At 43.9% G+C, this 23,507-nt stretch overlaps 1 protein-coding gene across 4 annotated transcripts; it reads left to right on the forward strand.

The window, feature by feature from the left end:
* The first annotated feature begins 1,538 nt into the window (after positions 1–1,538).
* Positions 1,539–22,873, forward strand: STING1 (stimulator of interferon response cGAMP interactor 1). Of its 4 annotated transcripts, XM_083448782.1 has the most exons (9): positions 1,539–1,668; positions 4,932–5,005; positions 10,415–10,563; positions 13,544–13,793; positions 15,272–15,455; positions 15,935–16,043; positions 17,202–17,440; positions 18,357–18,543; positions 21,374–22,873. In XM_083448782.1, the coding sequence occupies exons 4-9, from the start codon at positions 13,549–13,551 to the stop codon at positions 21,559–21,561; spliced, it is 1,152 nt and encodes a 383-aa protein (XP_083304908.1). In that variant the 5' UTR covers positions 1,539–1,668; positions 4,932–5,005; positions 10,415–10,563; positions 13,544–13,548; the 3' UTR covers positions 21,562–22,873. The 4 variants fall into 4 exon arrangements, with proteins under 4 accessions (XP_083304908.1, XP_083304910.1, XP_083304909.1 ...); XM_083448784.1 differs by lacking the exon at positions 10,415–10,563; XM_083448783.1 differs by lacking the exons at positions 1,539–1,668; positions 10,415–10,563 and having other exon boundaries at positions 4,141–5,005.
* Positions 22,874–23,507: the final 634 nt, after the last annotated feature.

The raw sequence follows: 23,507 nt of genomic DNA on the forward strand, positions 1-23,507 counted from the left end.
AGGAGGAGGCGGGGGAAGAGCATCCGGTGTCGCCGCCTGGAACGGCCTTCCGCTCTGGGTTCTCTGGCGCTTGTGGGACCCCCCCTCCCCTGCCCACCTTAAACCCCTTAGGGCGCTGGTGTCCAAACTTTTTTCAGAGAGGGCCAGATTTGGTGAAGTGGCGGGCCAACCAAAGTTGTTGAGGTTTTTTTAGGATTTTACCTCAGGAAATAAACTGCCACAGGGGCCGGATTAAACTGACCGGCGGGCCGGATTGGGCCCCTGAAACAGACTCTGGACATGCCTGACTTAGGGGAAACCTCTTTGTTTAAAAATAAAAGGAGTGGAGCGGACGGTGAACCGGATTAACTACACACAATTGTAGAATGAGCTATTATTAGGAGGAAAGCGCTATTGCAAGTGTATTTCAGCCTCTCCACCTGCTCACGTATCATTGGCACTTGGAAAGCTGCGCTTTCTTTTGCTTCATTGAAAACGGATATGATGACGACCCTTAAGTAGTGGTTTTTGAACTTTAAATTATTGTCTTGTGTAATTTGGGCTGTCTTCAAGAGTTTTCCAAGAAAGAAGATGCCAGACACCATTTTTAAGCATCGCTTTGTTCAGCCAGTTCAGCACAGTCAATGTGCACACTGGGCTTATATTTGATGATTTGTTGACATTCAAGGCAGTTAATGCATTGCAATATGCTTCACGGCTTTTTTCATCCCCTCATGAACAGATATGAGGGTCAAGTTCTCCTCAGACTTGAAATCTCTGTGCACATGCCAGCTCTTCTTCAGGTATCTCAGTGCAGAAGATGAGCTGGTATTTAAAGTTGAAACAGACATTCAAAATTAGAATTCTAACCATTTCATTATATCTGATTCTTTAATGGTGATATTGTGCACTAACAGGACATATGTCAGGGTTGGACTATCGGCCTTTCTCAGCCTTGGGTCCCCAGATGTTTTTGGCCTACAACTCCCATGATCCCTAGCTCACAGGACCAGAGGTCAGGGATGATGGGAGTTGTAGGCCAAAAACATCTGGGGACCCAAGGTTGAGAAAGGCTGGTCCCTTCCAGCTCTACAGTTCTGTGATATAGCACTGCAATCCATAGAACCTTTTCTTTGGAGTGAGAGCAGTTCCTGAAAAAAAAGTACCTGGAAGTAAAGGACTCTTGAGAGCGAGACAGTTTTTAAAAAGCTAAATAAAAAATCCTCATGAATGTGTTTCATAGGTTGCTGCATCCTAGGATCTAGTTAAGGTAGTTGACATTGCACTGGCACAAGCAGCGTTACTGGTACTTTCATTATCAGAGCTGATATGCCTCTGAAGTTGAACACCAGTTATGTTGTATGAACACAATAGCCCCACTGTTGGCCACTATAGAAAATAGGACGCTAAGCTAGACAAGCGTTTGGTCTAATCCTGCATGGCTCATTTTATGTTTTCATTGTATGTTCAGTTAGAAGCAACACAGGTAGACCTGGTAGATAATTCTCTCAAGCTCTGAGAGATAGATGCTCAATCTTGGAATGTCAGAATCAGAGGTGCTCTAAGAGTACTTTATTAGTATGGTATAACATAGATTCCTTGATGCAAAGATGGCATCTAAAGCAGATACATATTGGCTATCAACCAGGCTTAGTAATCATTGACCTATACACAAAGGACTCGAGACTGGTGAGCATTTTGGGCTAATGGTAGGGGGACTGTTGTTATTATTTTTTATTATTTTGTTGTCTATTACTTTGTTTTATGTTTTTATTATTATGCTCCATAAAATGTTTTTAATGTTGTATACCTCCCTAAGATCTTTTGATAAAGGGTTGTACAGTGGTACCTCAGTTTAAGAACAGTCCGGTTTAAGAACAATTCAGTTTACAAACTCCGCAAAACCGGAAATAGTGTCCCAGTTTGAGAACTTTACCTCGGTCTAAGAATGGAATCTGAACGGTGGAAGGGCACCAGCAGCGGGAGGCCTCATTAGGGAAAGTGTGCCTCGGTTTAAGAATGCTTTTGGTTTAAGAACAGACTTCCGGAACGGATTAAGTTCATAAACCGAAGTACCACTGTATATTAATAATAATAGAATTAATAATAGAATATTTAATGAGGAAAGAATATAGAGGTGCTTTCAGCACTGTATGAAGCCAAGCAGTGGTATGGCAGCTTAAAATGTCAGAGACATTCATATCCAATAATACATCATCATGACATCCTCCTTTAGTGACTGGCTGCAAGGCTGAGTATTCCTAGAATCCCTAATACAGGTTTCCAGTCATTCCCTCCTTTGCAAGTTTGTGACGGTAATGTTCTTCTGGTTCTAGCCTGAATGGGTAAGTTGGGCACCTGCTCCAAACAGTCTGGGCTTAACCCAACTGTCCTAGCCTCCACTGTGCAGCACTGAATGCCTGACAGTGATAGTGTTAGAAGGAGTGGGTGTCTCTCTGTAAGCCATCAGGGATCTAATTCCATGGTAAAAATTAATAATAAATAATACTCTCCTGAAACGGGTTCTAAGGTGGACATTTGTGGAGGGAAGGCAAAATGTCCCTGTGGTCAACAGGTACTGCATAGTTTGGCAGGTTAGAGCTTCAGGTGTCACAGGTTGTATTGATGGGCTACACATATCTTTACTAAATGTGTCCTGTTGCTTCTAAAGCAAAGGCTACAGAAGCCAGTGTTAATCCTCTAGGAATTCTGAATTCTGGCCACTGCAGACTACTTCTGCTAAATGAGAAAGGGCATGTAATACCTGCAAATTGGCTCTTGGTAGCCCTGGGGAATTGAGAACAGCCATAGATACACTTACAAAGATCTTCAAGCACCTTAGATAGCTGCAGTCTAGACAAGGCCAGCTATAGATTAGATTGTTCCAGGGGCACCTGAATTGACCAACTGAGGATGAGTTATTCCATGGTGACCAGAGCTATATGATGCACATGAAGGAGAAACCTGCCTTTCTGCAATGGTCAACATGAGTGATATAAGCGCTGAAACCCAGCTGTAATTGCCTTACACAAAGGCTGCTGTTCCTCCTTGCAGGCCACCTACTTGCTATACTTCTGACACCCGACCTTTGCTCCTGCACAGTTGTTCATCTTCTTCTTCACCTCTTTCAAGTTCATTACCTTCAGAGGCACTGCTACGTTAAGGAGGGGCAGGCAAGGTACTTTCTGAAGGGCCCATGCCAGTTCACCCCACTGCTCTGCAGCAGTACTGCTGGCCCAAGGGTTTGGGGTTTTGCTTTGTTTTTAACTTTGCTGGGTGGTTGTACTGTTTTTCTCTCATCTGCCCATCTTGGCCTTTCAGGGTCAAGGCACCGGACTGCCTATCTGGAAGAAGGAGTGGACATTGGGGTGCTGATATCTGCCCTATGAAGCAAAGTGTTGTGCCCACAGTGGCAGCTGCAGCCATTTTAATTTAATTTACGTACTTTGGAATTATATACACATTTTCTCAAAATCCATGAGATGGCAGTATAAACTAAGAAAAGGTTGTTCTGCTCAGACACTGCTTTTTCATTTTCAGCTATATATCACCATAGAGAAAGGCAGCAATAGTTGAAGGGGGGCTAAGTGATCTCCTTCAGTATCTTTAAAATTTTAACAGTTGGGTAGATCTGCCTCAGCTGTTGAAAGAAAGCACACACCAAAGGAGTAGGCAATGAAAGTGTAGGAGGACGTGATAGTCAAACAGGCCAAAGAGCCATAGGGAAAAAGAACACATTGGAGACCTTTGGAAAGACATGATCTATTTTATAGGTTTTTATATGTTAATCCTAGAAGTCTGTGCCAAGCTGGACGAGCTGGTGTTCTTGTTTTTTAATAAAAAGAGAGCACTGTAATATTGTGGAAATAACCCAAACCTGGTGGGGAGCACCATTTTTTGATATAAGCTCTATATAAATCTGGTGCTCCACTGATTCCAATTCCCCTCTTCCCTGATCATTGGCTATTCTTCCTGAAGCTGAAGGAAGTTACAGTCAAACAATTGGATGACCACAGGTTCTCATCCCTGCTCTATAGGAAGGGCATTGTCAGGGACTGGCCAGATGAGGTGGAGTGGTGGAGACCTCTACCCCAGGAGGCTTCTAGGCAGGAGGCAAATGGAGATAGCATGGACCCAGGATCATGGTGGTTTGAGACAGAACACACCCTTGAAGATGAAGAAAAGATCTGGGAAATAATGGAGGGTGAGGAACAGGAGCAAGATGAAAGATGAACACCCACAGGGAGAATGCATAGTTCTGATTGACTTAGTGTGGGCTGACTGATTTACATTAGGTGGCTGGGATCCCACCCCTCCCCCACCTCCTTATAGAATCATAGAACTGTGGAGTTGGGACCATGTGTGTCATCCAGTCCCACCCCCTGCAATGCAGGAATCTCAACTAAAGCATCCATGAGAGATGGCCATCCAACCTCTGTTAAAAAACTTCCAAGGAATAAGAGTCCACCATCTGCTGAGGGAGTCCATTCCACAGTTGAACAGCTCTTACTGTCAGAAAGTTCTAAACTTTATCTTGGCTTGGAGGGAAGCCAGACTTTAAATTCAAGGTGTTGCATAAATATATAGAATATCCTTACAGGAAAGAGAACATTTAGAAATGCCTTATGCAGATAGAAACTCATTTTGTTTCTCAATTTAAAACTTTAGAACCTACAGGTCTCAACACTGAATTTGATCTATCACCGTTTCTGTAAAGAATCAATGTTTAGAATGTGAGGAGTTAATCACCCTTAGCTTGTAATTTAAATGTAAGAGACCACCCATGGTTGTTTTCGTCTAGAAGCTTCCCTGATTGCAGGAAACTCCCCACGAAGAGCATAGTTCACTGTCAATTTGGAAAGTTTTATATGTGCAATTATTCAATGGAAATATATGATTATACTTTTGGAAAGCTTCATGGTAGTTTAAACAGTATGCGATTTCATTTGTAGAATTACAAAAGCCATTATTGAAGCTGTGAGCCGGAAAGGGACAGGATAAAGATAGAACAAATGAACACTTTAAGGTATTTTGAACTTTATTTAAGCATTTAAATACATGCAACTCATAACAAGATGAGATAGAAATGTGTGTGTGTGTATGTGTGTGTAATTGTTAGAGACAACTGCTTGTGAAGAAGAATCGAAACAAGTTATAAGTCTGGGGAACTTGTGACAGAGCCAGGGGAAGTCGTGAAGTAGCGCACCCCACACCTGCAAATAAACAAGCCAAGACTTTACCATGTTTTTTTGAATGCAGTTTTGAATTGTGTTCTATAGAGAATACTGCATTCAACCCCTTTTTGTATACAGTGGTACCTCTGGTTATGAATGCTTCAGGTTATGAGCTCCGGTAACCTCCTGGTGCTCCTGGTTGTGAACTTTGCCCCAGGATGCGAATGGAAATTGCACGCCAGAGGCCCCATAAGCAAAAGTGCGCCTCAGGATAAGAACGGTTTCAGCTTCAGAATTAAGTTCGTAACCAGAGGCACCACTGTAATTGCGTTCTTACAAAGAGAAAACACGAGGGGAATGAGCAAAATAATCCACCGCCCCAACAAGGCCACTTCTATGGAAGAGAGATGCTGGAGGCAGAAGTGGGACCTACTGGTAATGATTATTTTGATTGGCTAATCAGATGAGATGGGCAGAAGCGTCTAGGAGCCACTCAGTTAGAAGAAAGGTAGTGTTAGTTTTTGGGTAATGTGGTTAGTCTGAATGCCTGTGCCCCCTTCTAATTCTTGGAATCGCCAAACTAGCTCCTAGGTGAGATGATGGGCTATTAAGGGGAGCAAAGGAAGTGGATTTGTGTGGGATGGCAAAGGGATGGGACCCCTTCCTCCACCCACTGGAAGTTAGAAAGACAAAATGCCAGAGTTGAGGGTGGGTGGGTGTGTAAGTTAGAAACTGGAGAGGAAGCAAGCAGAAGCCTGGGGGGGGGGCTTGATTTTTGTTTGAATCCAAGGCTGTGACCATGGGCCTAGCCAGGGGACAGCAGGACAGCTGCCCCCTCTAAATCCAGCAAATAAAAATACTTAACTAACTGACCAATTGCATCACAGATAACTCAGTTATGCCCTCCCAAAAATAATGCCCCCCCCATAAATCCTGGCTACACCCATGACTGTGGCTATGGGAGGAGCAGACCCTCTTGGGGTCTTAATGTCGTGGATGCCTCCATCATAGTGTCAGGATGTATATATTGTAAGTAAGCCATATATCATAAAGACCCCACAGTCTCCATTGTGCCTCATTCCAAAAGGAAACATGAACCGTGGGTAAGTGCCGGAAACCTTTGGCATTTCACACTGCTCAGAGATTGGGATGGCATGCAACAATATTGATAATGACTGTTGGTGATAGGAGAAAGACTTTGGAGGTTTGTGGGGGCTCAGAATCTTGGGAGTGCTACCCTTGACATTGCCCAAGAATGGAACCTGCACTAACACAACTTGACATGAATGAACAGATTAAGTTTGATCTAAACCAGTTTAAGGAACCGAATCTTTCCTTGTCAGCATGTGGTCAGCATGTGGTCAGCATGTTGCTTCCGTGCAAAAAGTGAGATTGTGTTCTAAAGCCCTATTTTGGTTCTCTACATTTTGTTAGTTGCTCAATCCATACAGCATCTACAGAAATTAGTCATGGGTTTTATCGTGGAAAGAAGAAAAGCAAGGGTAAACTTGCAAAACTATGCAGATGACAGAAACAACACATTTCTATAACACTTGAAGTTCTCTTCTTGTAAGCTTTGCAAAAACTCTGTAAGGTGAGACTTATTACTGCAGAAGAATGAGACTGAGCAGTACCAAATATTTTATTCAATTATATTGTCGGGGGCCACTAGGGGCGCATTGGAAGATGGCCGACAATACCACCTCTCCGACCCACACGGGGTAATTAAGAGGCTGTTATGGGAGTAGGCAGCCTCCCTTGTTGCCCCAAGGAAATGGGGAACACTGCCCTTGCCTGCTGTGCCCATAAATCACCCCCTAATTCGAAAGAAGGGGGTGAGGGCCCTAGGCAGAATGCCCCCGTGTGGACCTCGGCTCTCCTGGACGCTGTCTCTGATCACGCACTAGCTGCAGCAAATGCACATATTTCAAGTGAAGAAGGGGAGTGAAGTCTGCTAATTTAAATGACCTCTGCGAAAGAAGACATCGGGATGGAGAAACAGGAATATTTTACGATGAAGATGCACCAAAGGCTGGGTATGTTGACAACGGGACTGAATGGGGGGGGAACCTTTTTTACTTTCCTTCTATGTGATTTACAAGAACCCCTCCTCATTAGAATCGTCGGTTGAACTGACCCAAGCAGGATGATTAAGGTCTGTGTGGAGATAAACTTTAACCAAAAGTATGCTTTATGGAGATCGAGAAGCAAGAAGGGCTTTTGGAATGGCGCAGCAATTAATTCGGAGTCGCCATCTTGCCAAAGGATTTATAGCCGGGAGGAGGAACGGACTTGTCAGACTGCATTTCTGGTGAATCTCCTCAGAGGTTTGAGAAAGGAGGCAGATTGGTGAAGATTAATGACGCTAAGACTGTTTTGATGTATGGAAGTGATGTTATATGGAAAACGTCTGGATATGGCTACTGGATAAAAAAAAAAATATCCACGCAGGATTACAAACTGTTCTAACCAGCTTGCGGAGACTATCAGAGGTCACAAAGAGAAAGGAAAAATATATGAAAATAACAACAAGAGATGTGGAAAAACAATAAGGACTGGATAGTACTGTGAACATCATAAGGTTAGATTTGTGGACATTAAAACAGCAGCAAGAAGTAAGAAGTTGATTGGATCCCCTTCGGAAATTGAAATATGGGTACCCCCAACAAAAATTTAAAATTCGGCTGTGTAATTTGGAATTTATGTAATTTGGTTTGATTTGATGTGATTGGTCGGTTAATAAAAAAAAATTCTTTAAAAAAAATATATTGTCACACCAGTCAAGAATACCACACACACAGAGCAATCCTGTGTCCAAGAGGTTGGTATAAAGTAAGCCCAAGCCCATGTAAATTAAGCTGGTGTAAAGTTACACCAGATCCAAACCCTGATCAGCAGTGGGGCAGAGAGAAAACAACCCTTTAAAATAGTGTTCTATGCCAGGCTGGCAGGCTACATGCCTGAGCTGAACAAGCCCAAGTACCTCTCTGGTCCTCCCCCCAGAACACCACTTTTGGGAGCTTTATAGCGGTCTCAACTCAGCAGGCTGAGCCCCAACTGAGCTGGCTCATGAAAGAATATATTTTGCAATAAATATATTTATTGAATAGTAAACAAACAATAAACAGGAAACTAAGCATATATAAGAAAATAAGATTATAATGAGAGTAACAATATAAATCTACAAAATGCTGGATTGTGTAGTTATCTTATATGGATTTGAGACTGGAGGTTTCTGTACTAGTTCAACAGAAACCAGGCGGCATAACAGAGTTATTTCTGAATGATGCGGGCAGAGATATCTTTTTCTCTCACACTCTTTCCATAAACTAGATTTGACATTCACTCAATTAAATTGATGGGCAGGGGATCAAAGACCAACAAATGAAAATACTTGTTTCCGTGACAGAATGGCCTCTCACACAATACCTTCCTTCTGAGGTACAGGTGACACTTTCTCTCTACATTCCAGCACCAATCAAAACATGTATATTTGCTCAGGCATTTGTATGAGGCTAGCTGTTGATTCTAAGAGGTGAGATGTAATGGTTTTAGTAGTTTGAAAAGGTAGTCTCATTGTGCCTTTATAGGTTCTTATATTACTGTGCTGACAGATGTTATTTTTAAATTATTGTACCGATGGACATTATTTTCAAATTGAGTTGTTGTAACCCACCCTGGGATCCCTTGCCATGACGGGTGGGTTAACTTCCCCAGAAGCTGAGAAGGAGAGAGGACTAGACGTGAGTCCACACTGTACATTGAAAGCACCCAAAGAATCCTAGAACTATAGTTTACCCCTCACAGAGCTACAATTTTCAGCTCCTTTAACAAACCACTTCCCAGGATTCTTTGGGGAAATACTCTGCTTTCAATGTGCTTTACATGCATCGTGTACATGTAACCTAGGCAACATATACCTGCCTCAGAATTTCTTTTTTACTACTTTAAAGTTGGCCTATCAATGGAATAAACATTTTAAAAAATAGCTATGAAATAGTCAATAGCAGTTGGTTTCTGCACTAAGTATACTGGAGAACTCATGGTGAGGTAGAATGTAACTTATGACTCTATTGACACCAAAGTATTTTCCCAAGGGAACCCTGCTTTACAGTTCTAGGCACTCCAAGATGGCAGGCTGGCCTTCCAGGTGGGAGGGCTGCAGCTGTGCTTCCCTACTCTGTCCTGCAGGTCTCAAAGAGCACAGGGTGTTGGGACCTCGCTCCGTTTCCATTTTGGGGCTAACAAAACACAGGCCGTAATTGTTGCATGCATAAATATGCAATCCTTCCAACAAAAGAGGATTGACAACTTAAGTTGACAGGATATGCAGAACTTGCGGATTTAACACATAGAATAAGAGAACAAGAAGAACATATATTTAAAGAAGAGTAGTAAACATTTATTGAATATATGGAAAATAGCTGTACTGTATACAGCTGAAAATGCTAGCAGCACTAAGATAAATTCAACAGAGTAAATAATTTTTGATTAATGTAAAAGTGGAAAACTGATTTGAATGGTTATATTGAAACCTTGTAGGGACGCAGGTGGCACTGTGGTCTAAACAACTGAGCCTTGGGTTGCTTGATCAAAAGGTCAGTGGTTCGAATCCCTGTGACAGGGTGAGCTCCCGTTGCTCAGTCCCAACTCCTGCCAACCTAGCAGTTCGAAAGCACGCCAAAAAATTGCAAGTAGATAAATAGGTACCGCTCCAGTGGGAAGGTAAACGGCGTTTCCATGCACTGCTCTGGTTGCATCAGAAGCAGCTTAGTCATGCTGGCCACATGACCCAGAAAAACTGTCTGTGGACAAACATCGGCTCCCTCGGCCAGTAAAGCAAGATGAGTGCCGTAACCCCACAGTCGTCTGCGACTAGACTTAACAGTCAGGGGTCCTTTACCTTTACCTTTTTCTTGAAAACTTAATAAAAATTATTTAAATAAATAAATAAATAAATGAGCACAGTGTAGGGTGTACTGAACAGGCCTTGCTGTGTTGTACAGCTCCCTATGGGGGAATCTTTGTTCCCTAGCTAGTACATCTAGTCTTTTTGAGGAGTGATGAGGGAGCACAATGCAGTTAGCTAGACCTCTCATTTCAGGAGTTCTTATGATGAGGCACTGGGATTGGATAGGTTCCATTTGCTAGTTTTACTTTCATTATCATCGAAACCATTTCCTTCAAATAAAATTATTCATTACAACAAACCCCACCCTTCCTCATTTTTGTGTCTTCTTACTGATTTGTACGTTTCTCAGCTGATGAATCAGAGCTCTTTTTCTACCTCAAATTGCCTAAGCTGCAATTTTGTAAAAAAACAAAGCCCAGTAACCACCCACAGCCGCAGAAGAGAAGCAGACTGAAACATCAGGATTGAGACCCTCCTCACAAGTGCTTCAACAGACTGGTGAGTGTGGCTGAATGGAGTTCCCACCTCTTCTGGGCAGAGGAGAATGGCTACTGATTATTTGCTGGTGTTGGTTCTGGGCTGCAAAATGAGCTGAATATTTCTCCTGAGTGAAACTGATGAAACCAAAAGCTGCTTTCAGGTTCCAGCCTAGAAGCATGGGCTGATGGAGGCCAGCCTTTCAAGCAGAGCTGCTTACAGGGAGGCTGCCAGTGAACTTGCTGCTGAAATGGCAACCTGGACGAGTTATTTGTGAGGGGCTCTACTTAGGAGTAGCTGAGTTTGGAGGAAGGCCAATGCCATCAATATTATTCAGTTGTATCAGATGCTGCAGGGATGGATTTCTGCTTGTGCAGCAGGACTTCTGCCTCTTTTCCTCATCATCTATGTTCCCCAAATCTGCTCTGGAGGATCCCCCACCCCCCTAGAGCAGATTTTGAGGTGGGGGTGGGGGCTGCAGAAGAGAGGAAAGTTCCAGTGTGAAAGTGAAAGTCTGCTGTGTGAATGAAATAGCAGTGCAGGAGGCAAGTCATTACTGTATTATTGTTGTTATTATGGATTATTACTATGGATTATTATTATTATGCTAAAAACATTCCTGTTTAGACCAACCTATCCAGATGCTTAGAAATTGAGGTGATTTTAATCTATTTTAGTATTTTAACTTTTGTATGTTTTAAAGTAGGGCTGTGAATATTTCTGGTTTCAATGTTTTAACTTTTGTAAACTGCTTTGACTCTTTTACAATCAAGCAGTGTATAGTTTTAAACAAACAAACAAAAACAAACAAACTTATTATCACATTTATTTATTTATTTATCTATTTGCTTTTCTGGTGGCACTTTATTGTATTTTATTTTTAATTATGCTTTTATTAACAATTCCTTGGGTAACAATAGAACATACAGAACCTCTGCTTTCAAGTCAATGAATCATTCAAACAAAACAGTCATTTGGGGTGAGACTTTACTGTTAGAGGCAATCACACTTGTTTATTAATGTCATCATAATATTTATTGCACTTATATTGCATTCTTAAATTACATGATCCCAGGGCAGGCTACAGAAACAGTAAAACAACAAAAAAAGTAAAATATAATCAGAACAATTAAAATGTAGCAAAATGCACATTTATAGCAAGCCATCTCCAACCATACGTCCATCAATCCACAGCAGGCAATCTACCAACTCAGCATCAGAGCAAGGCCCTACATAAGGGGAAAGCCTTATCAAGGAAAACAGATACCAAATTCTATGCCAAATGAGCTGAGGTGGGGCAGGGAGAAAACAACAGATATACCCAAAACATCAGTGGAAAAAAGTGCTGCTTTGTGGGGGTACTGAAGGGTACTTCCCCCACAAAATATTAAAAGTGTGGCATTGAAAATACTCAGTTAACTGAAGTTCTGCCACCACCACCACCACCCAGCGGAAGCCGGTCCCCCAAACAAAAGCTGGCCTCCCATAATGTCCTCGTGGGAGGGGGGGGTTACCTATGATCTCCCAAATCTTGCCTATGCCATACACTTATAAGTAAATTCTATTGGACCTTCAAATTCAACATTAGATTCACACCTGAAGGCCACTTTATGCAGTACTTCTGGTGGCGGTTTCAGCTGTCCCTAATAAGGGGGAGCAGGAGGGTTTCAAAAGGATAAGGAACTAAGAAGCAGAGCTGGGGAAAAGACAGCAGGATGAAGGGAACCAACCCCAAGAGCAGATGGGAACTGGCTAGCCCATTATTGCCCTCCTAGCCCTGCTGCATTGTTAAGAAAGGGAAGGGGAACGACTTGTGATTCTTCCACTGAGTGTTACTCCAGCGTTTGAGGAACATATTTCTGGCTCAGAATCTCTTGGCCAGAGGTTTTTAACCTTTTTGGGTCCACGGCTCCCTTGACTAACTACATTCTGTCTGTGGCACCCCTGCAGGGCTCAGGGGCCCAGTTACGTCACCCCTTGCCTGCAGAGCTGGCAGCCTCTCACCTTTTTTCAAAGACCCTCCCTTGTGGGTCCTTCAGCCTCCTCTCCCCTCTCCTTGGGAGTCCTATGGGCAGCCGCAGCTGCTGCTCCTGGTCTCTGAGCTGCTCCCCCTGCCCCAAAGAAAGGTGCCTCCTCACACTGCCCCACAGGGGCCTGGGAAGCACCCCCTGGCCAGCCCCAGAGGCACCATTCAGCTGCTGAGCTTGTAGCCAGGGCAGCTGCTGCAGCAAACAGTCGTGCAAGCCTTTGGGAGGAAGAGAAGTGAGAGGGCCCCAGAGAAGGGAGGCAAGGAAAGAGGGACAGAGGCCAGTGTTGCCCACAGCACCCCTGACCATCATTCAAGGCACCCCAGGGTGCCCCGGCACACTGCTCTAGGCTATTGTCTGAGGATTTAGAATCATAGAATAGAATCATAGAATCATAGAGTTGGAATAGACCACAAGGGCCATCGAGTCCAACCCCCTGCCAAGCAGGAAACACCATCAGAGCACTCCTGACATATGGTTGTCAAGCCTCTGCTTAAAGACCTCCAAAGAAGGAGACTCCACCACACTCCTTGGCAGCAAATTCCACTGTCAAACAGCTCTTACTGTCAGGAAGTTCTTCCTAATGTTTAGGTGGAATCTTCTTTCTTGTAGTTTGGATACATTGCTCCGTGTCCGCTTCTCTCGAGCAGCAGAAAACAACCTTTCTCCCTCCTCTATGTGACATCCTTTTATATATTTAAACATGGCTATCATATCACCCCTTAACCTCCTCTTCTCCAGGCTAAACATGCCCAGCTCCCTTAGTCGTTCATCATAAGGCATCGTTTCCAGGCCTTTGACCATTTTGGTTGCCCTCCTCTGGACACGTTCCAGTTTGTCAGTGTCCTTTTTGAACTGTGGTGCCCAGTTCAAGATTGACTTGGTTATCTCACTTTGAGGAGCTAGAGATGGGAGCTGTCTGCTGAGCATCCACTTGATAAGAAGGCCAATTTGTGCTTTTGTATGTGTTGCAGGTGTGATGCCTTACAAGGAGGAACAACCTAGCGACATATCTGCCTCTCTTATCCCCAGACCTCGGGGAAATCGAGCTCGGCATGTGAGCTACCTCTTCCTTGCCCTCTGTGTCTGTTTCCTGTGCCTCACTGAGCAGAGCCTAGACCTTGTCTTCCATTGCATTGTCATCCATTTCACAGCCCTGCAGGTTGGAGCGCTGTGTCAGGGGGCCTGCAACTTCGCAGAAGAGCTGCGTCATGTGACATCCAGGTGATAAAGCTGCTGAAATAATGGGACACACTGATGGATGTTTGCATGATGGTGTGGGGATGACAGTTGTTGTTCAAGGACACCAAAAGCCAGCTGATTGGCAGTAGCAGGACAGAGAAAAGAGAAATGGAGGCATGATAAGCCTTGAGGTGAAGACTCACCCAATGAGGCTTGGTCCTTGCTTGGTAGCAGCAAAGATCTGATAAGGAAGAAAGGTGGGGGGAAGCTGGATATATAAGAGGATGGATAGTGAGACATATATTGTTTTTAGTTTTAGGATGCTGAATTTGGCCTCGCCCCCAAGTGTTGCAGCTAACCAGATTCCTCCTCTCCCCCCTTGTGTGCTTGTTTGGGGGTACTCCTGATTTTAGAGGCACCAGGCGGCCCAGGGAAGGAGGGAGAGCCCAGTTGTGCAAGTGGAAGTACTCATTGCCCTGATGGTACTCCGAAGGTGAATCCTGCCTTCTCACGCTAAAGTATTTTCTCTCTGGTAGTTTGACCCATATCAGACCCATGAGAACTTGGATACCTAGTAGACTATGGTGTGGGATTACCAGCCTCATATAACCAACATGCTTAATGAAGGGGTTAAAGCCATAGAGTAAGCTGTCTTGCCAGGCTTAGCTATGTCCACTTCCCATACCTTGGGAGGATATAGGTAACCAAGCCTATTGTTCACCTTCCAGTCTACATGAGAAGCTCAGCCCCAAATCAGCATGGCCCAGGGCTCAGCTCCCAGTGTGCTGGGTGGCTGCGTTCCCCAGCCTCCGGCTGCCTGAGGGCAGCTGGAAGGGGTGCAACTACCCCGCCTGCAGCGCATCCGAGCCTCGGGTCTCTCCTGGGAGTGATGCGGTGGATTGGGCACCTGCAGGCGAAAGCAGCATGGGCTGACATCTGCCCACCGCCTTCTCAGCCGCCAGCTGCAAGGTGCCCTGCAGGAACATGGGTGGTTCAGGCCCTGGCCCTGCGCTGCTTTTGTGGACAGCGCTGGGCCAGCCAAGCACACTGCGTCCTGTTCAGGGACAGTTCCAGCAGCGCACCCTGCTCCAGCTCACCCCGCCTCATGCCTGCCCCAGGTGCCTGAGCTGCTTGCTACGGCTGCTCCCTCCCTCCCTCCCTCCCTCCCTCGCTCTGGCTCTTTCCAGCTGCAGCAGCGGCAGGAGAGGAGGCAGCCTTTCAAGAGTAAGTCAGGCAGGGCAGACACAGGGCAGAGAGGGAGTGTTAGAAGGCAGCAGCTGCACTCCAGATTTGTGTGGTGAGGCATTTCTCCTCCTGCACCCACAGTGCCAGGCAGCTGACCCCTGCAAGCTGCAGCAGTTCGCTCAGGCACCAGGCAGCAATTTGAATCTCGAGCAAAAGGAGCACTGGGCAGGAAGGAAGAGTGGGTGGGATTTGCTGCACTCAGGAAGGTCTCAGGAAGGAGGGCGCTTTGTGGTGTTCCGTCACATTATATCACCTCATCAGTTTCTCTCCCATAGGTACCATGGCAGCTACTTAAGGGCCCTGAATGCTTGCCTAGAGCTACGCAAACGTTCTTTCCTCTTTCTCCTGCTGTGTGGAGTAGCCTACCTGCATCTCCTCAAAGAATCTGGACGTCCAGTGTGTCGGAACCTGATCATTGTGTGCTTCTGCCAACTTTTAAACTTTGTCTTTGACCTTAAGGTAGCAGTCATGGGTCATTAAGCAATCTTTTAATTCATTTAATAGTTTATTCCCTGCTGTTTCCTGTAAGCTGCTTTGAGCTTTGTGGGAAAGCTGTATTAAATGTATCTAAATAAATGAATCAAGTTACACTTCTCAGGAAGCCTATAATAGGTGGGCCCTGTCCTAGGTGCAAGTCTTAGCCTGTCAATCTTTGCAAGGCCTCCAAACCTTAAAGGTGGTCCATCTCAATATGAGTCCACTCTACAAGTGAGTAGTCACGTGACTAGAGTGGCAGAATGTTGGGAAATGGCCTTTTAGCATGTATTTGTATGGCCTGCTGCATCTTATCATGCCTCATACTTGTGCAGCAAGTTGCTGTCCCAGATCTGGGTTCTGCTTCCCCCTGAGCTTTATAACAGAAGTCAATTGAGGTGGGATGAAAGCTGTGCTTTGCACGTGGTAACATATGATTACAGCTTTCTCCTTTCCATCTGCAGCATCCATCAGCTGCCGAGATTTCTGAAATGTATGAGAGAAACAACTGCAATGTAGCACAAGGACTTGCCTGGTCTTATTACGTTGGGTATTTAAAATTCATTTTGCCTGGTGAGTATCCATTGTGAGTGATCTTCTCCATTAGCCAGTGATATAAAATGAATTATAATGTCCAGAATTCTGCACCAAAGAAATTCAGATTCAACATGTATACACTAGTAGATTATATCATGAATTTTTATTATTTATTTTGGTATTGTGGTGGATTCCCACCACAAAAGCAGTTAGTTACATTAGCTACTAAGTCTAAGGCAGCAGTTATTATATTTCCAAATCTCCATACAATATCCTGTTCTGATCCGATGCAAGAGCAAAAAATAGAACAAAATGCCAAAAGGTTCAGCAGAATAAAATCACTCAGCAGTTACAGGAGTGCTTTGTCCCTGGGATCAAGTTACTTCACCAGCTGGGGCTCCCCTCTGGTACACAAAGAAGAGTGGAATATAAAGACAGATGTGGGTAAATGGTGTGCATCATTGTATTTTGGAAAAGTGATATGTGGTTCGGAAGAAAGGGCATGTAGTCATACAGAGCGCAGAAGCTTCATTCCAAAAGCACTGAAGCCTTTTGCAGATAATCAGTGCAATACACATGCTTTATTTATTTATTTAAAAACAGAAATTCAGAGGACTCCAAACACATGAAACATGGCGCAATCTTAGGGGGGAAGGGAAGAAGAAGACAAGAAGGTGGTTGTTGCTTCGCATAGGGCAGAGGGAAGAGTGGTCCACAGGACAGAGGCAACAGCAGAAAATGCCTGTTTTCTGTAGAGTGCAGTGTCTTGAGCAGTGCTTTTTTCTGGGGGTACGCATACCCCTAAACATTTTGTGAATCTTAGGTTTGGCCTCATTGAGGGGCAGTATTTCAATATGAGTAGGGAAATCAGAGTACCCCTAAACATTTTTTAAAGAAAAAAAGCACTGGTCATGAGTATATGCTCAGGCAGATAGAACTCATACAAGGAACTTCTGCATACTTGTGTTTTCCCATTCACATCAGTGTAGGAATTCTGTACCATCTGTCAGAGTCTCCCATTTTTGGCTTTGTAGCCAAAAGTTGGAGAATCTGATAAACAGTACAGAATTCCATTCCATGTGTGCAGATGCTCTGCAGATTCCCATCCCTGGCTATAGAGAAAGTGAGGAGCTTCTAATGTAATCTTACTGTCTCCATCCAGCTGTCTTTCCTTAATGCGGTTTTGTTTTGAAGGCCTCAAAGATCGGATTAGAGAGTTCAACCGAAGCAACAGCCATTTGCTGAATTGCGAGAAGACCTGGAAATTGCACATATTGATCCCCCTGAGCTGCGATGTGTGTGATGACCTGCAGACTGTTGACAATCATATTCACTTCATAAAGAATCTCCCAGAATTGAACATGGATGTTGCTGGCATTAAAAAAAGAAGCTACAAAAATAGTATCTATGGGATACTGGGTGAAAACAAAGAGGTATGCTTCTGTATTTAAAAAAGTCTTAGAGTGACAATAGGTGTTGAATTTATCATATTTTAAATAGGAATTTGCCTGAAACTCAACAACTTCTGCCATTAGTTATATGCAGATTATAAATAACATGGGAGACAAGATGAAACTTTTCATGAATCCCTCAGAATAATTCTCTCTAGACATCACTTCTAGCCTCCAGCACCACCTTCTGGAGACATCTAGTCAGATAGGAGTGGGATTCCCCAAATAGAGTCCTCACTCTCAAGCCCACTAATCAGTTCAGAAGCAAAGCATAGTTGCTAGTATCAAAAACTACAAAGAAGTCTAGGAGAACTGACGTGATCACATTCCCTATAGTTATCTTCCAGTGAAGGTTGACCAAGGCATCTTCACCTCCTATGCAGGTTTTTAGGTTCTGGTACAGATTATGAAGGGACATGGGTGGCACTGTGGTCTAAACCACTGAGCCTAGGGCTTGCTGATCAGAAGGGCAGTGGTTCGAATCCCCACGACGGGGTGAGCTCCCGTTGCTCGATCCCTGCTCCTGCCAACCTAGCAGTTCGAGAGCACGTCAAAGTACAAGTAGATCAATAGGTAGCGCTCCGGCGGGAAGGTAAACAGCATTTCCGTGCATTGCTCTGGTTCGCCAGAAGCAGCTTAGTCATGCTGGCCACATGACCCGGAAGCTGTCTGTGGACAAACGCCGGCTCCCTTGGCCTATAGAGCAAGATGAGCGCCGCAACCCCAGAGTCGTCCGCGACTGGACCTAACCATCAGCGGTCCTTTACCTTTTTACAGATTATGAAGTAACCCTTCTGAGAATGTTAGTGCTGATGTGAAAGCAACCAGCAATTCCTCAAGCAATAGTCTAAATGCCACCCTGATAACACTAGGATTGCCCTTCTCCCCATTCCTCTAGAAACATTTTTGTGTTATGGAGTATGCCACTCCTCTGCGGTCCCTCTTTGCCATGTCCCAAGATGAAAGTGCTGCCTTCAGCTGTCAAGACCGTTTGGAACAAGCCAAGCTTTTCTGCAGAGCACTGGAAGAAATCTTACAGAGATCTAAATACTGTTATGGCTGCTACCGGCTCATTGTATATGATGGTAAGAAATGGGATGACAGTCTGGCTATTGGAGTGGTGGGGGCAAGGAGGAGGCTACAAGCTTAGTTCCAGGAAGAGATCCTGTGGCAGGTAGAGCCTTTCTTTCTACACCAGAAAAGACCTGATCTCCGTGTGCTTTGGGAACTCAGAAAGAGCTTCCTCTCTGTTCTTATGTCTTCTGCCTGTGGTTTTAGAAGGTCATAGATTTATTATTCTCTTCTCATCTCAGGCTGGATTTCTGCCGAGATCCAGAGAGTTTAATGTGCAGCAGCAAGGCTATAGGAATACAGATGCACATAAAGATTTAGCACATTGGAAAGCATCTTAATCTAATTGATGTTTTTAGTGAACTACGGCCATGAGATCTTTGTCCTGGGTATCTGTAGCCAGTTGAACTCCCTCTGTCTTGCCTCACCTGCTAAGGAAGATGTGTGGGGATGGCTTGCACACAGAATGGATTCACCTTTGTTTTCTCAGCTGAATTCTGCAAAACATTTTTGTAATCAAAATTATGATTATTGAGTGAGAAAGCACACTTTCTATAAAGAGAATGTATAGTTTCTACCTTTGATATTGGAGTGGGATTTGTTATTTGGTTTTGGTTTTAATTAAGATTTTGTGTACCACATAGATACATTTTCATACAATCTTGTGCTTTACTGAGATACATGAATACTTTCGCAAATAAATGTACATTCCCTTAGAGCAGTTACTCAGTGAGTCATAAACAGTGCTGAAATCACTACTCAGTGATACTGCTTTCTGTGAATCTAGGGAGCGGGTGGCATTGTGGTCTAAACCACTGAGCCTCTTGGGCTTGCTGATCAGAAGGTCGGTGGTTCGAATCCCTGTGACGAGATGAGCTCCCATTGCTCTGTCCCAGCTCCTACCAACCTAGCAGTTTGAAAGCACACCACTGCAAGTAGATAAATAGGTACTGCTGCAGCAGGAAGGTAAACTGCGTTTCTGTGCGCTCTGGCTTCCGTCATGGTGTTCCGTCGCACCAGAAGTGATTTAGTCATGCTGGCCACATGATCCGGAAAGCTGTCTGTAGACAAACGGTGGCTCCCTCGGCCTGAAAAGTGAGATGAGTGCCACAACCCCATAGTCGCCTTTGACTGGACTTAACCATCCAGGGGTCTTTTATCTTTACCCCCCCCCCCCCTTGAATGTACCTACTGTATGTGATGAAAGGTTTTTTAAATATTCAGCTGTATATTCTGGCATATTTCATTTTTGCCTTTTGAATTTCTCTTAATAAGAACAAGACATCTTTTTTTATGAGATAACATATATCAAAAACTCAGACTTCCGGTCTACCACACAAAGAGATCACAGCTCGTTACGCTTGCTCTGAGCGAGATCAGGCTACTGCAGAGGGAGAGAGGAGTAAAGCGTGGGCTCCACACCTCCCCAAAAGCTCTGGAGATAAACCAGAGCCTCTAACAGCACCCCACAGTGCTGCCTGGTCTCCCTACCAAACCCCTGACAATTTGGAAGGGGGCCGGAGAGGGTAGAAACCGAGCGCAAGGGGCCCAAACTCCTTCCGTGACAGAAAGCCCTGGACGTGACTCAAGTAGTGGCAGCACCCCTGGAAACAAAGACCCAGGTCGAGACTGAAGGGGGGGGGAACTAGAGAAACCTGAAAAAAAGACTTGACAACTAAAGAAAATAATTGGATAAGAAAGGAAATGTAACCTGAAGTGGCACAGAGCTGCATGAGGAGAATCTGTTAGTGATTTCCAAGAAAAACTAAGTGGAAGGATGGCAGGCTTACCTATATTATGACAAAACGAAAGTGCACAAGGGATTTCTCAACCATGTGATAAGAAATAACCTATACAGTGGTGCCTCGCAAGACGAAAAGAATCCGTTCCGCGAGTCTTTTCGTCTTGCGGTTTTTTCGTCTTGCGAAGCAAGCCCATTAGCGGATTAGCGGATTAGCACTATTAGCGGTTTAGCGGCTATTAGCGGCTATTAAAGGCTTAAGGGATTAGCGGATTAGCTGCTAAAAGGCTATTAGCAGCTTAGTGCCTTAGAAAAAGGGGGTGGGGAGCGGAAAAAAACCCTCAGGAATCGCAATACATTTTCGTCTTGCGAAGCAAGCCCATAGAGAAATTCGTCCTGCGAAGCACCTCCAAAACGGAAAACCCTTTCGTCTAGCGGGTTTTCCGTCTTGCGAGGCATTCGTCTTGCGGGGCACCACTGTACAGTGTTTGGGCAAGATAGAAAAACCTCTTAGAAAGGAAGACCCCTTGTTGGATATCCTCCAACAAGGGGTCAGTGGCAGTTAAAAATTAAGCATGAATATAATGTACCATTCTAGCACTTTGGTTTTTAACTTTGTAAAGGAGTGGAAAAGATGGCACTTGAAACACACAGACGGAAGTCAACATCATTGTTTTCTGGATTAGGGATTGCTTGCTGTGACAAAATTTTGAGACCACCTGCTGCAGAGTTAATGAGGCTTTTCTAACATGCGAGTTCTGTACTCTGGCTTCCTGCAAGCATATTGTGAGATCTTCATCATGCTATAGATCCACCTTAGAGATCTATGCAGTTCCTGGGAATGATTGTTGGTGTAGTTGGCAATTCAAGAGCTGCAGCTCCACCAGGATGGTGCTGTTGATACATAGATCTTTACTACACACTCTACCTAAAGTTTCTGAGGCAAAATCAAATCAAATCAGGGTACTAATAGATAGACTTGAAAAGATAACACAGCTATCTGTCTTGATGCAACTGAGAGTGCTCTTCTAGCAGTTAGCTGCAGGGCTTCACATTTTCCTATGAAAAGAGCAGTGCAGTCACAACTGGTTTTGTTTTCCCAGATTCAGAAGAAAATGACAAGCACTTCCTGTCCAAGGCTATCCTAAGACACATGGAACAGGAGCTCCAAGAGGAGTATACCATGGATGAAAAGTATGAAGGCAGCATACATAATGCTGAATCAAAAGGGACTGAGCTCCTGATTAGTGGCTCTGATCATCCCATGTCTTTGCATAGTTCTGGCTACTGAAATAATGGCCCCCATCTCACAGCTCCATGGCTCTTCTTGTGGAAATCATCAGGATTGCTTCCAGATGAAACCTAATAGTACCAAATTTTAATACATGCAGACGGACCCCAACAAGACCTAAAACCCTTTTAGAAAGCATGAAGATGTTGGTAAAAATTGAGGCAGGGACTTTGTGGGCATGGATATATGTTGGAATAAGACAACATTTATGGATTGTTCTTTCATATGAATGTGTGGCTTCCTTTGATGCCTTTCTTCCTTCTGTTTCTTCAAAGTTGTTCCAAATATTATGGACAAAGGCGATGAGATAAGAAAACAGCTTCCCCCCTGACTTAATATCAAGGCCTATTTTTCTAAGATACCATGAAATCTGTGAGGACTTCATACCTAAAAGCTATGAAAAAGATATGTCCAGGTTTTGTTTGTTTGTTTCTCTTCTAGCAACCAATGATTGTTTTGAATCATTAAGGTTACCAAAATAGTAATCCAGAGGATGAGGGTCTGTGTGGCTTTGCCTCTACATGGACCATGCTCTTTGTGAAAGTACCAGTGATCAATGCTGTCTTCTCTTCTCTCTACTGGTAGAATCCAACGAGAGCCTTTCTAACCGAACACTACCAGAATAGAGAAGAGAGGGCCAGTCTCCTCTTCTGCTGGTAGTATCCATTAGAACAGTTTCTTCTCTTCTGTTTGCTGGCTAATCAGAAGCTAGTAGCTATGTGTTGGGGGGGGGGCTAAGTATTTGTGTAGGAGAAAACAGGTGGGTGTGGTGTAAGAGGCTGGGTCCACACTAGAGCCACTAGATAGGCTGAGGAAATGCTTTCATTTGTGGCTTTAAGATGTGGCAGTGCCCTTTCTCATGGCCAAGACGCTTTCATAATGCTTGCTGCAAAGTAAGTTTAATTCAGCAAATATATCTAGCAACCAATAAAAGCCTAGCCTGGCTTCCTGTTGTTTCCAGTTGAGGAATGAGTGATGAATAGCCTCTTAATTACCCCTTGAATATTTTCTCAGATTGCCCCAATGTCAGTTTCTATTCCTGTTTTTGTTCCTCCACTTGACATGTTTAGAGCTTTCTTGTAATATTTGCTAGAGAAAATTCTGTGAGATCACTTCCTTTGTCTGCCTTGGCAGGAAGCTGTAATACTACATACTTCCTTCCTGTCTAGGCAGCTCAGACACCATTTTTGAAACTTATATTTTTGTACTTTTGTAACTTAGTAGTTCTAAACCTGCCTTCATTTTGCTTCTGTAACTGCTGCTTCAAGACCTAGACTGTGTAAGTAAATACTACTTTTATTTCTTCACAAAACAATGTGTGTGTGATTGTTGTTTTTAAGAGGGAGAAATGGAGTAATACCAAGAAAAATCCAGTCTGCCTTAAAGCATCATGGATTATTGTTTCTAGAAGGATAAATCCACCTTGTCTTAGCTTCCAAGTTAAGCTGCAAAGGATGGTGCCCTGCTGATCTCACTAACATGAGCAAGGAAGGATAATAATTAAACTATATATCCTCTCCTAGTGTCTAAATCCATTCCTACAAGAAGATAATGTAAGCCTTGGGTTGAAAACACCCTGAACAAAAGCAGGGATGTACCGCTACTTTGAGATACTTCAAAGAATTGTATGTTAAAAGCCACTGCAGACAGTGAACTTGCAAAATTTTTACCACAAATCCAGTCTGAAAAACACAGGACAACATAGAAACACTGGCAATTTGACAGCAATATTTCTCTATGCTGCATGGCAAGTGAGTGAAGAAAGGATGACAATTCCAGAGGTGAGAAAACATCTGTACATAAAAGGGGAACAGGGAAGTGCAAAGAAAGTGTAAACCAGGGGAAGTCTCTTTCCCCACCTCCTCCCCTGTACTTCTCTCACTTCTCAATGCTTAAGAAATAGACTATATATTTGTGAATAATTTACCAATAACTGCAAGGCTGTT

This window comes from Podarcis tiliguerta (assembly GCF_965153285.1).
Source record: "Podarcis tiliguerta genome assembly, chromosome: 7".
Classification (NCBI taxonomy): domain Eukaryota; kingdom Metazoa; phylum Chordata; class Lepidosauria; order Squamata; family Lacertidae; genus Podarcis; species Podarcis tiliguerta.

Bases quoted from the DNA above. Each gene is read 5' to 3' on its own strand.
- STING1 (XM_083448781.1), top strand. From the start codon at position 5,561: ATGCTGGAGGCAGAAGTGGGACCTACTG. The intron at 13,794-15,271 runs GTGATAAAGCTG...TCTCTCCCATAG, and splicing joins CTGCGTCATGTGACATCCAG to GTACCATGGCAGCTACTTAA. The intron at 18,544-21,373 runs GTAAGAAATGGG...TTGTTTTCCCAG, and splicing joins CCGGCTCATTGTATATGATG to ATTCAGAAGAAAATGACAAG.